The 14,503-nt window shown below is 40.1% G+C and overlaps 1 protein-coding gene across 1 annotated transcript; it reads right to left on the bottom strand.

Moving 5' to 3' along the window:
- Window positions 1-1,545: 1,545 nt before the first annotated feature.
- Window positions 1,546-9,527, bottom strand: slc49a3 (solute carrier family 49 member 3; the record flags this gene model as incomplete). The annotated part of the gene is made up of 10 exons (XM_083891369.1): window positions 1,546-1,947; window positions 2,152-2,255; window positions 2,926-3,083; window positions 3,210-3,362; window positions 3,856-3,972; window positions 4,780-4,917; window positions 5,413-5,489; window positions 6,277-6,493; window positions 6,669-6,827; window positions 9,333-9,527. The coding sequence occupies 10 exons, from the start codon at window positions 9,525-9,527 to the stop codon at window positions 1,772-1,774; spliced, it is 1,494 nt and encodes a 497-aa protein (XP_083747495.1). The 3' UTR covers window positions 1,546-1,771.
- Window positions 9,528-14,503: the final 4,976 nt, after the last annotated feature.

Here is a 14,503-nt window from a genome sequence, read left to right as displayed (position 1 = left end):
CAAATTTACTTATTTTATTGCACAAAACCCACAACTGGGTTTAAAAATAGTGGTTAAATGACTTGATATTTGGTTTAATTCCACAACAAATTGACTCCCAAAAAAACAGAAAAGTAAATAATTGATCATTTAAGCTCCTGTTGGCTAGGTCAAAGTTTAAGATGTTGTCAGCCATGTTGTCTTTTGGCTAACTTCCTGTTAGCATTCACTTAACCTTGACGTGGGGGGCGGGGCATTTATTCACAGACAAACAGCGCAGACGGGGGATTGGCTCTTCTTGCAAACTAAGTGTTTATTTAAAGGATGATTAGTCGGAAACGTCCACCAATGAGTGCGACGACAATGATGTTTTGGGTCCAGTTTCTTCAGGTGCAAAGAACCGTCAAAGGTCACAGGTCAGTACATTTTGCACATTTTTTGGTATTCAGTGTTTACTGAAATAGAATGTGTGGACACTTATTCTGAAAAAGTTCCAAAATCCTCTTTAAAAAAGTTCTAAAAGTGTCTAAATTATAGAGCGTTCAAATGTTATAGGTTACAAATGGTTCCCAGTTCAAAATGGCTGCTCCTAACGTCTAGAAAGCGAGTGTCTTTTAAGATGTTGGGTGTTAGCACTTCTAGGGTTTTTAAGTGTTCCCCTGGTGTTTGTGGACATGTTTCTATGCCGTTTTTTAATCTATCAGTTGGTCGAGGTTAGCTAACTAGTTAGCAAACCTAGCTATAATGCTAACAATAATAGTGTGTTCCAGTTGCACTCAAATGTAGTCGGAGATATTTCTACATTGTGCAAAATACCACGTAGAGCATTGCTAACAGTGGCTGTAGCCCGAAATAAGTTTGTGCACATGTTTTGGAACGTGTCCCATAAAATAAGTCAGACACACTTAAGTGTCCTCCTCATGTGGACATGTTTCATCTGTTCAACAGTGGGACTAGAGTAGCTAGCTAGTTAGCAAACCTAGCCTAGCTATAATGCCAAGTCGGGATTTTATTTTATGTAACAAAAAGGCTCCATCAACTCAGAAAGTCAGCGTAACATCACAAACCCGAGCGCTAGGTTTCATAAAACACTGCTAATTTCACCGCTAATGCCATTGTTGTATTGTTTCACACTGTGGACATGTTGCTACAGTGGGTTCATGTGTTCAACAGTGGGACTAGAGTAGCTAGCTAGTTAGCAAACCTAGCTATAATGCCAAATTGGGATTTTATGTAACAAAAGGTTTCTTAAAACACTGCTAATTTTACAGCTAATACTATTTCTGTCTTATTTGTTTCACACTGTGGACATGTTGCTACAGTGGGACTAGAGTAGCTCGCTAGTTAGCAAACCTAGCCTCTGATGTTAATGCTGACATGACCAAATACTTTGGATTAGCCGCCCTCTGTGAATGATCCATTCCCAGTTCTGAGACATGTGGGATGTGCTACAGTAGATTTTAGCTACAGCAGCTTTATTTTAAGTACTAAAAATAAAAAATAAAAAATGTAATCCTCTGATCACAGGAATGTTAACCATTTCATGTCGCTAAAACTTGCCGAAGTATGTGGAAAACAATCCGTTTTGTCAATTGTAGCTAGCACATTCCAATGTATTTACATTTATATTAATGGAATGATTTACATTTATTTTACAGATTATTTGTTAGTGCCCAGGCTAATAAAACACGTTATTGTATCTTCATGTACAATCAAACCTGAACTTGACCAAACTATTTTTATTTTACCCATAATTCCCTCTGTTCTCTCTCTCTCTCTCTCTCTCTCGGGGTCACGAGTTCACGCTCGTGCTGCGATCATCGTTAGCTGCCGTCGTTGAGCTCTTGCGTCGCCTGGTGCCTCCAGTCGCCTCCTCCTCGGCCTCCAGTCGTCTGTATCTGCTGTGGAAGAAGATGACGAGGCCGCAGGCGAACACGCTGCACAGTCCCGCCATCACCATGTTGGACACTAGGGGGCGACACAGTCACTGCGTTAATTGCACTTTCACTTGACGTGGCAACAACTGGGCAATATTGAATTATTGGATGAGATTATTGATCCAAATTCACAGAAAACACATTGATTTCTTTAAATAATGGATTAGTTTTTTCCTCTGGTTTCTGTTGCTTCAATATAAACGTGTGACATTAAATGTCATATTTTGTGACCAACCTTTCCAGCTCAGGACGGCGTCACCACAGGTGGACAGAGGAGAGTCTGCGAGTCGTTTGGTCAAAGCCTGGAGGACGATGATGTAGAGAACAGACTGAATCTGTCTGCAAGGAAAAAGCTGTCGTCACATAAAGACGTAAAAATTCTTCTCACCATTTTTCTGAATATTTTTTAAGGTTTGTTATGAACTAAAGTGGCTGCGACGGAACATTGTTAAAGCTGCCGTACGTAACTCCTGATGTTATTATTCTACAGTATTTCCTTTATCTGAAAACAGGCAAAACTATCAGACCTTTAAAGTGTGTTTTTTATTTTTATTTCAGTTAACTGAATCATTTTTTCACTGCTAGTTTAACTGTAATGACGCAGGATTCACTTTTGCTGTCATTGCTCTTTGTTTTTCCTTATTTCCAGATGTATAGAGGAGTAAAAATCTACTTTATGTGCCTTAAGTGTTCAGCGTTTACCATTTCAGAGGGTTTATTGCTGCTATATGTTTGTAGAAGTGGATCATTTGTTGTTTGGGAGCAGGTTTGCACCCAAATGCAGGAGAAATGGTAGATTGTGACAATAAAATAAGGATTTATTAAAACTGGTAAAAGCCAACAACAAAACAGAGGACTGGACAAAGAGAAACAGAAAACTGAACTTAAACACATCAGTAAGGAGACAAATGTGGGAAAGCGAGTAATTAAACAGGGAAATGAACAGGGAACTTGATTGGTTGACAAACAAAAGATTCAAAACCAGGAGTGGAGTAGAGTGGAGCGTTACCCTGATATGAAGATGAGTCCGGCAGACGTAGCCTCTCCCACAGGATACGAACACTCCACAGAAAGTTCCATCGCCACGGGATAAACGGCGAAACCGAAGAAGCCGAAGAGTGAACACACGGTGGCGACGGCGGCTTTCTGCTCGCGCATCAGCGACACCTGAGAGATCACAAACAAGATGAACATGGCGACAAAGTCAGGAGTAAATGTTGATTTTTCTGCGTTTTGAGCTAGCAGCTAGCAGCTAACACGGGAAATCAAACACCGCAGTTTCCTCGTCCTCACCACTGAGAACGCGATACACGCCAGCGCACACAAGCTAATGTTGATCTTCACGGCTTCGATGAACTTCTTGGTCTTGTCCACGTAAAGTCCCACCGCTCCGGCGCCGACGATACCGAACACGATGAAGAGGGCGCCGCAGAGGCCGGCGAAATCCTGCAGGGGGAGACATTTTTATCACTTTAACGATTAACTAGCCCACATTCTAACACTGCGTTCCATTTTCATTGGAACTGGGAGCAAAGTCAAACCCGAGGTTCACCACGTTCCAGTTGAGTTGGAAGTCGGAAATGTGAAATGGAGCTCGGGTTAGACATGGAACAGGGAATTTGCCTAGTAACTGGAGGGTTGCCTGTTAGAATCCCGAAATGTCAAAGGTACTCTGCCAAATCTCTAGCGACTCCAAGAAAAAGAAGCCCATGGGAAAAAAAAAATCTGGGACAAACCATTTTGAGCCATTGTTAGCTATACCAATAAATAACAACGCTCTACGTGATATTTTTATGTCACGACATGTTAATGTCGTGACATAAAAATAAAACAGTACTACATGTAAATCTGATTCAAAAGACCTCGGAAATTCCAACTACTAATGGAACGCACCACGTTAACCTCAACAACGTTTCCTCTCAAATGACTGCTCACGTACGTTGTTGTATCCCTGCACACACAGGATCTGCTGCAGCAGCGTAGAGAAGCAGGTGAAGACAGCGATGCCTGAGCCGAAGCATATCAGCAGAACCAGGTAAGATCTGTTCTTCAGTAACTGCAGAGGGAAAAACAAAGAAATGTGAAAATATCAGGTTATCACAGGTTTTGTGCTAAAAAACACATGTGACGATTTTGACCAAAACTACCAACATTTACTGAAAATAGTACAACACTCTACACTATGTAGTACTGTTTATTTGATGGACACCATGCATTATTCTTTCATAGCAAACCAAAACAACACTTTAAAACTCTTACGTTTAGCTAAAAAAATTTCTCTATGGACTTTGGTGCAGGAGCGATAATGTCGATGTCACTGTAGATTTGAACAGGTTTTTGTGTCCCTGTTGTTAGTCACATAAACAGACGTGTGGTTGGTGTTGATAGTGTCTCGTTACCTCACACAACCCACACAAATGTTTTCATCGTTTTCTCTCAGCGATGACAACATCACAGTCGCCGAGGAAACACTTTAGACGTGAGAAAACGTCAGCGTCGTTAGTGAGATTATAGAGACGCTCTCACAGAAACATGATAACACAGAGTTTCTCTCTTGAGCAGAAAACTTCACAGAAAGGTCACGAAACCTCCTTCACTGAAATGCCATCATCTCATGGTGACCCCCCCCCCCCCCAGATTAGAAAGGTCAGACGCTGCATGAGCCCTTTTCTGTTCTAACTCATTCTATTAGAACAGTTTTACGACTGAATAAAACACACTTCACAACAAAATCCTGTTTCCAGTGACACTTTCTTATTTTTCTGATGAGCTAACAGTGCCCTCTGCTGGACCGTGTGATAATTATGTGCACTTCTAGGCTGTAACTGTGTGTGTGTGTGTGTGTGTGTGTGTGTGTCCTCACCAGTTTGATGCCCTGTACAAACGGCTCTGATCCAGACGACTCTGCACTGGCTGATGGAGGCGTGGGGGGGGCACTGCTCAGGATCCCCACTGTTGCTAGGAAACAGATGATGCATGTTGGGGCTGCGTATGACATCATCTGGAGGAGGAGGAGGAGGAGGAGGAGGAGGAGGATGTGAGTAATGTTTCAGCCAAGCAGAAATCTGTGGTTCTCAAAGACTGGGTCGGGACCCACAGATGGGTCGTGGGAGATTTTTGGGGGGTCCTTCAACAAAACAGAACATTTTGGTCAAAATGTTCTGTTTTTATACATTTTAAATCAGCGGTTCCCAAAGACTGGGTCTGGACCCACAGAGTTGTTTAGGTACCAAAACAAAACAAGTTTCCAAACATTTTAGTGAAGATTTCTGTGTTTATATTTTAAATGACATATTTTAATTAGGCTGTAAATTCACCACTTTAAATGGATTTAAATGTTTCTGTACATCACTTTTGGAAAACCTTTGATAGCGCTACATAAATAAATAAACAAAATAAAACGTTTATTTTTCACTTTAGCTCCTCTTTCAAACTCAGCACACTGGGTTTTTAAACCGGAGGAAAAGAAGTTTAAGTTTGAACTCTTTTAACTCACCAGAAGTGGAATCTTATCAGGAGTCCTAACAACCAGAGGAGAGATGATGTTAGCGAGGAGGACGCCCAGAGGATTAGCTGAGGAGAGGAAGAGGAAGAGGAAGAGGGATATTCTGTTGTTCTTTAATGAAGAGAATCAATAACTTTTTAGTATTCTGATGAGTGAAAACATGGTGAATATAAAACACTTGAAATAACCTTCTTATGGCAATATTATGAGTAAACAAACACAAGTAATATTCTGGGGAAAAAGTTGTAAAAGTACAAGGAGAATAAAGTGTTAATGTTATTTTCAGCTGCAACAAAATGAGGAACATAAAACATCTTGTGAAGTTACTTTGGTTTGTGCTTCACTAACGTAAGGAAACACCAAGTTAGCGTCAGTGTCAGGGCTTTGAAAAGACACTAATAGATTAATAAATAAGAGTTTCAATCCAGGAGGAGGAGAACTCAGGGTCACAATATGTGGGTGGAAGCAAACGCCACTAAAAAAGAAAAAAGAAAGTAATATTATGACTTTTTTCATCACAGTATTACATCTTTATTCTCATTATGTTACGGCTTTTTTCCCTCCTTTATTGGCAGTTTAAAAAAACAAAAAACAGACGTAATACTATGAAAATGAATCTTTAATCGGACTATAACAGCAAGCACATCGTAGTTCTTATAACATTCTGATTCACGTCTTCACCAAAAGTTGTAATATTACGACGTTATTCTCTAAAGCTACTTTCACAACAAATAAATCAGGTTTTTTTTCACCTGAGGGTAAAAAAAATGCTGTTGTATTTCTTCAAGATATTTCCAGGCTACATAAATGACACGGTAACACCTGTGAGGAAAAAACGAAGCAGAAACCACTCACACATGGAGGCGATCATGTTGGCCGTGGCCCGCTGATGGTCGGGGAACCACAGAGCAGCCAGTTTAGTCGGGGTGAAGATGATGAGCGGCTGAGCCAGAGCTGCAAACGTCTGACCCGCCATCACCAAGTCGTAGTTAACAGAGTACTGTTCGGGCGGCAGCGTGCCGAAGAAACGCAGCAGAGCTCCAAACATGTTCAGCCAGGAGCCCACGATCAACTGCAAAGGTTCAGAATAAACAGAAGACACACTGAGACGTGGACTCTCATCAGGACTCTCATCAGGACTCTCATCAGGACTCTCATCAGGACTCTCATCAGGACTCTCATCAGGACTCTCATCAGGACTCTCATCAGGACTCTGGACACTTTTTTACTCATTTCTCAGTTCGTACCGTGATGCGTAGACCGAGCGTGTCCAACATCCACGTGGTGCCAAAGCTGAGCGGTATGGCCACCACCATGTAGACCAGTGACAACCAGTTGATCTGCTCCAGAGTGACCTTCAGGTAATGAGCCGTCTGATCCGCCACGGGAGCAAACGTCAGCCATAGCTGCAAGAGTTGAAGATTTAGAATGGTTTAAAAAATGTTTTCTGACACTTTTAGCAAAGAAATACAGAATATATATATATATGTATATGTAGATAGATATATGTATGTGTATATGTATATATATATATGTATGTATGAATATACATATGTATGTATGTATGTATATACGTATATATATATATATACGTATATACATATATATATATAACATCCTGCAGAAATAATGATGAAGTAAAATATTGAAAATTCACATTTTCTTGTGAGGTTACATTTTTCCGACTGAAATGTTATTTTAAAGCACTTCAAAATGAGTCAAAGATGAACATAAAGAAACCGGAAAAAATCAGCAGTGGAATTCAAAACGAGTGAAAAAATGCATGTGTGAAGTCTGAGGAATTGTCTTTGAAAAAAGTTTTTTTTTAAGTGTAAAAATGAAGTTTCTACATGTGAGTAAGTGGAACTAGTTTTTGCAGACGTTTCTAAATCGTTTAAATGGGGAAGTTTACGAAATATTCCAAAATACAAGCATTTATCTCCAAATTGAACTGAATGGTGTAAAATTCAAGTGTGAAACGAGTAAACGGACAAATCTACGGCAAAATAAAAGGAAGAAGACGACAAAATGGCCACCGTTAAGTCTGGCATTAAAACAGAAAACACATGTTAAAGCAACTCTGCAACTTCAGATTTAAAGAAGTGATTTCTGAGTGAATCGGACGTGTTTTTTTTTTCTTTGTTATAAAGAGGAAGTGACAAATTTTCTTTTTTAAGCTCCTGTGAGAGAAAAGATGTTTATACTTATTTTACTTATTTATTGCAGCTTGCTGTGATCTCATACGTTCACATACATTTACGTTAGAAGACTATTGGATGATGAGAAAACCCTTGTTTTATTTGGAATAAAAGTCATTATTTCTAATCTTGTCAATGTCTTGACTTTATTTTCTATTAATTTTGTAACTCTTTTAATGAATAAAAGTCTGACTTTTAATGGAAAACACAACAACAAGTGTATATGTGACCCCAAACTTTTGAACACTAATGTAAATTGACCTTAATCAGCTGTATTGTTGTTGTTGTTGTTGTTTTTTAAAATCTGAAGTCGCTGTTTTAAAGAAAGTAGCTTCTAGGTGTTGAAATAAGTACAGGTCAGGGTTGCTCCCAGTTTCCCAGTTGGAAGTCCGAGCACAGAGGGTGTTCCCGACCTCGGAAATTCCAATTTACCGACGACAAATGGAACGCACCATAAAGCTTTGGCCCTAAAACAAATCACTTTGATTGAATCTCTAACCCTCTGCAGACACAGACCTGGACCCTCAGTGGAGCAGCTCATGTCGCACAGATTGACGTTTCGCTGGATCATCAGCTGTAATCCACCACATCATGAATGACCCCCCCCCCCCACTGTGGAAACAACAGCTCCCACTGAGAGGACGAGTCCCGTGGGAGGTGCAGATAGGTGAGGGAGGGGCTCAGAGGCACACTTTTGCCTCCACACACACACACACACACACACACGCACACGCACACGCACACACACACAGTTTAACAATGTCAACAAGCCCTGGGGAACACCTATCAGGTTTCAGGCGACAGTAGAGGGCAGCACATGTCACCTCCCTGCTGTGTTCTCTCAACACTACATCTGCACATACACTTTAACAAAGAGCAGGTTAGGCTAAAGTAATTATTACCAGAGTTTCTCAGTGATTTTAGTCTTTAGTCTGAATGTTCCATGACAGCAGTAAATATGTCTGTACTCATTAACCAGTAGTTTCTCCTGGATTCGGTGCCTCTGGTTAATGGGTAGAGTGACACAACGCTCCCATCTGTGGGAGTTTTACTCCGATTTCTTATCCCATGCAAACTATGCCTATAATATTACATTTGTCCTGTGGTAAAATGACATTACTCCACCTCTTCATGTAAAACTAATCAGCAGATAAACTATTTCTGTGTCACTATTGTCTGTCTGTACAGTTTCTCAGTTATCCAGGTCATTGTCATCTCTTTGTAATAGGACATAACGCATGTGTAATTTTATGTTATATAAAATAAGTCTGAACGGAAGTTGAAAGTCAGAAAATTATAAAATAATTATACGATTGTAAGTAATAACATGAAATGTTAATTTTATGTATGCATAACATATAAACAATGAGATATAAACAGAATAAAGTAATATATATATGTATTAAATATAAACAGAATAAAGTAATATATAAAAAAGATATAGTATATATTTATTCTGTTTATATTTCATTGTATTCCGGTTTATTGTTGTTTTTGTTAAAACAAAAACACATGCTAGCTGGAAAGCTAGCTTGTTTTTTGACACACCCGAGCTTCCGTACATAAAGCATTTTTCGACACTAACATCAACTGTATTCTACACAGGGTATTGTTGTTTACTTGTTTGTTTATTGACATTAAACATTGCACACACACACACACACACACACTATATAACACTTGTTATTACAGGTTTTCTTTTTGCGGACTCACCGTCGCGTTGGAGCAGTTTAACAAACACAGAACCAGCAGCACAAACCACCTCCTCTTGTAAACCTTAAAAGTCAGTAGTTTCTTCAATTCCGGGTTCGATTTTGCGGAAATAGCAGCGCTGATAGTCTGAATGTCAGAGGAGGAGAAGGAGGAGGTGAAGGAGGAGGTGAAGGAGGCTCCGCCGCCATTATCCATCAGTTCCTGCCGAGGTTTATGTTGACAAACTGCGAGCGAACATCCGAGTCTGATCAAAGTTGTAATTTTTCGGTTAAATAACGCGATAAAATAAATCACGGGAATGTCCTTTAAAGATCGAAGTGTAAATCTATTCTTATATTCCGACTATTTGAAAACATGTTCTGTCATAAAGTGACGCCGGTAAAGTCTGAAGAAAGTGGGAAAGACAGCGGTGAGGACTGTTTCGCTGTATATCAAAGATCTTCCTCTGAGAAGATGAGCCACTCGGTCGGCCAAAAAAAAAGAGCCATCCCGGAAGTAGGCTCCCTAACCCACGTACGGAAGTTTTCCAACTTTGTACGTATAATAAGAAATAAGATTTTTGACAGAAGTGGAATAAAAAAATACAGTAAAATAAATAAATAAATAAAAAATACAGAAAATGTTCTACTCTATGTTGGTACAGCTGAAAGTATGTATTACTTAATCAAAAGATGGCACCTGACGGTGCATTCCAGTTGTATCGTTAAATCCAAAGTCAGAATTCCACTCACAAATCCAAAAATCAATCCAACAATGGGATTAAAAAATGGCTGCCACATCTATGTTATACATTTTATTTTATTATGTTGCTTGCTGCATTTTACAATTACATCAGAACCTGGAAGTTGGAACTGGGAGTGACTTTACCCCCAAAGCTACATTCCAGTTGAAACGCAAGCGCTAGTCATTGTTAGCAACACCAATCATTAGCAACACTCTGTGTGGTATTTTGTGTACAAAAACAGCGCAGAAACGCGCCTACAGTTAAAAATTAAACAGTATCGCGTGTACAACTGAGTTACTGTGAAACATACACGTTTCTATAAGTTATTTATTTAATTAGCTGCTTTGATTTTAGAGGGTGTGGTTTTGTAGATGCTAACTCTTATTACGATCGTTATCGGTTACAGCTGAGTTTCTCCTGCTTACAGTTAACTCATGTCCTTGAATGATGATTGACAGTGTTTACAGTACACTCCACAGCTTTTTTTTTTCTCTTGAGAGTGAGAGGTCTTCAGTAATTTCAGGATCTCTGACAGTTGACTCCGCCCCCTCTTTAACCCTTTGATGTGCCGACTTGAGTTTTGCTTTTCAGGGAAAAACTCAACTGACAAGAAACTGTAAAATAATTAATACATTTAAATGTATTAAATACACACTACTCTCTCTTTTTTTTTTGTAATTTAAGCTTTAAATATATACCAACACAAAGTTTACATACTGGAATTCAGTCATTTGTAATTTAATGTTTTTAAAGTGAATGAAAGGAGAAAGAGAACAAAACAAACAATAAACAACAAACAGGAAAAATATGATATTATATTACACAGAACTACAAATACAAAGCGTAACTTTTCTTACATTATCATTTTGGAAACACCTGCAGATCAAAGAATGTGTTTTAAATGGGGATGCACAATATTATCAGCTCAAGTATCGGCCGATAATGGGTTTAAAATGTTTTATCGCTTATCGAAAAAAATCAAAAAAAACATCAAGCTATTATTTTGTTTATCTTAATTTTGTACAATAAAAAAACACTCCTGATATATCGGTTATTGGCAAAATATCCTATATCTCACATCCCAATTTGCAACCACAATAAAGTTACATTGATCGTCTGATCAATTTTGCAGAATATTATTCGATTAATGTCCTGATCGTGACTTATTAATATCAGTTGTTTTCACTGAAACTTTATTTTTCCATTTTTGCTTTGACAACGTTTAATATCAACATTCAATACCTGGTAAAATTGAAGTCTAATTATAAAAATACAAATCGTGTTGACGGTTATTACAGTTATTATATCATCATATCATACACAAGAGCAACAAAAGCACTGGAATGTATTTTTATTATCATAATTGTCACGTGCGCAGCACATACATGGTGATAATAACCATATTGATGAGGATTAAATGTTTAAAAACAACAGTTGTATATTTTCTAAATGATCATATCACACACACATCGATCGATCCTCTCATTTCCTCCTTATTAATAATGAAAAACACTCTCTGTTGTGGATCGATATTAAAAAATGAGTTGCACTCATTCACCTCCTCTCTCTCTCTCTCTCTCTCCCTCTCCCTCTCCCCTCCCTCGCTCTCTCCTCCCCCCTCTCCCCACTGCGCATGCGCCGCGCTGCTCCTGGAGTGCTGTTTCGGCCTGTTCCGCGGCCGCTCGGTCATTTTCGCCTCTTTGTTTTACCGATAGTGGATTTAACTCGGATTCGAACCCTAATATCCAGCGGACCGTGCTGCCCCACAACAGGTGAGTCCGCCCGAGTCCACTCTGCCCCCGGTATGTGTCCGTGAGCGGCGGCTCCGCGGCTGGTTTACGGTCCCGGTTCGTGTCCGGTGGTGGTGGTGGTGGTGCCCCCCTCCTCCTCCTCCTTGGTTCTCCTCTTCCTCCTCTTCCTCCTCCTCCTCCTCCTCCTCTAATTTCTCTGTCTCTCGTGTCTTCGTGCGGTTGTTCGCGTTGTTTCTAGCGTGTTGTCGGTGTGTAATGGAGGCGCTTTGAGCCCCGCAGCTGCTGCTCAGCTCACCCGGGGATGGGGGGGTTGTTTCTGGGGGTGAGGGAGCTAACCGGTTAGCCTCTCCGGAGCTTCTCTCTGTGTGTGTGTGTGTGTGTGTGCGTGCGCGCGCCTGTCTCGTCATGTTTAAATGCTGTTGTTCCTCCTGAAGAAACTCTGCTTCTTTCCCAATGAGCTGGAATGTTCTTGGTTTCTCTCTGTGTGTGTGTGTGTGTGTGTGTGTGTGTGTGTGTGTGCTCGTGGTCCACCATTAGATTAAGCTAACCCCCACCTCCTGCAGTGCAAAGTTCACTGTGTGTGTGTGTGTGCGTGTGTGATCTACATGAGGTTTGGGTTAAATCGAGACACAAAGTTGGTGCATTGTTTTGTTTTTCCTCTTCTGTACTGATGTGGATCTACTGCCAGACTGTTGTTGCTGCTGCAGCAGCTCTGTGTGACATTGTAGAGGAGGAGGAGGAGGAGGAGGAGGAGGAGGCATGAATGTAGACAGCAGCCAACAAGTCTGCAGCTTATTAAGAGACAGATATTGAGCTGAAATATCACCAATAAGGTCTTGTCCACACGGAAAAGTCAAGGGAAACGTCCCCATGCTGTCTTTTTCTCTGTCGTTTTCATTAAAGCAGAACTATGTGGGTTTAGTTAACAGCTTTGGAGACATTGTGATGGTTCAATGGTATTTACACTCAACAACAACGTGACAAAACAGAGTAACTATCCCAAAAAAGAACAGTACAACTTTATCAATAAAGTAGCTTTAACTTGGGAGCATTGGGATTAATTTCAAAACAAAAGTCCTGCAGTAATGGAGTAGTTGGAATAGACCATCTGAGATTGTAGTCAATAGGAGTGACTGAGTGACACCTTCACTGGGTTTGAGCGAAACAAAATAATGCATCACGAATCTGAGCAAATGTCCTGACATTCTATTTTTGTTCACCGTTTCAAGTTTGTGCGTTTATATTTTTGTTGACTATATAAAGCTCTGTTCTAGTCTCGATGATCGCTCGGAGCAACGTGCTGCGGTTCTGTTTTGGTACGGTCTAGAGCGGTTCTGTTTTGGTACGGTCTAGAGCGGTTAAATGGATGCCGGCGTGGACATAGATCCACAGCTTGTGATCGCTGTCTATGATGAAAACAAATGCACATGGTCAGGAGAGGGGAAGGGAGGGGGGGGGGGGGCAACATTAGTGTAGAGTATTTACAACGTATGTGGATAAACCAGTAGACAATGGACAGATGGATGTTTATGGTGGTGTTGTAAAATATATAAAATGAGATAGAACTTTATTAATCCCAAAAGAAATTCTTGATCCAAAAGTGCCAAATTACAAAAATAACAATATAAGGTAAAAATCAATCTCCAAACTGTAGAAGAAGGAGATGACGATGGCGACGATAACGTACAAGTCTGACTTCAATAAACACAACAGGAATTTAGCCAAAGGCGTTCTATACAAAAGGGTCGAACAAGGCAACAGTAACCTTTCAAAACAAGACAAAACAAAGGTTAAAGTTAGGGATTAGCCGTTCCAAAACTAGCCAAAATCAATGGATAGCATTAGGGCGATATGACGCTGATGTTTTCATGATTTCTTTGCTGTATTGAGCATCTTGGAGATGCCAAAGTCCATCGGTAAACTTCATTGTTTTTAGCCTGCAGGGACACAGGAGCTGCTTGTCCACTGCTGCCCGTTTTGGGTAAATCTGTGTTACTTGTGTAAAGCTGTTTGTGATACACACTGAAGTTACAAAACAGGATCAACACCTCCTGTGTGCCAGGATGTAAAATGACTGATTTTCTCTGTGGACTTTGGTGCATTGGTTTCACAAAGTTCAGTGTAAGAAAACAGTTTCTCAAGACAAGAACAATCACAATATTGCCGACGCAACCAGGCATGGATTAATGAGGTGAGCCCTTTGTTAAGTGTAGTTCATAGTCTTAATCTGATTATTCTCCATCAAGTATGTTCTTATTCAGGATGATCTTACACACAGCAGCGTCTTATTCACACTATTAACGCAGTGTTGGAATGTTGCCCTCTATGTAAACACAACAACAATGGCTGCCACATGCGCTTTAATGTCCTTTGATTAACCGATCACAAAAAAACACAGTGTATTCTTTTGTTTTTTTAAACTTACAAGCTAAGCAGACATTTGTTGCAGGGAAAACAAATACGACGAGTCATTTTGATAAAGAGTTTAAGTCCAAGGATTCTCCGTCATGTGCATGTTGGCAGGCGACGATGAAGGTTAACTGGGGGGAATTTGAACCTTCATAACCTGACTAACGTGTTGTTGCTGCATTTATGACTTCTATAGAAGCCTCAAATCATGTGATCTGGTTTTAGCTGGGAGTTTAGTAGTTAAGTAGAAGGTGGCATAAAAGTCGGTGTCACAGACTACACATCAG

The sequence above is a fragment of the Microchirus variegatus genome (genome assembly GCF_963457635.1).
Source record: "Microchirus variegatus genome assembly, chromosome: 6".
NCBI lineage: Eukaryota > Metazoa > Chordata > Actinopteri > Pleuronectiformes > Soleidae > Microchirus > Microchirus variegatus.
The sequence above is the reverse complement of the archived record's forward strand: the minus strand, read 5'-3'. Positions and strand labels throughout refer to the sequence as shown.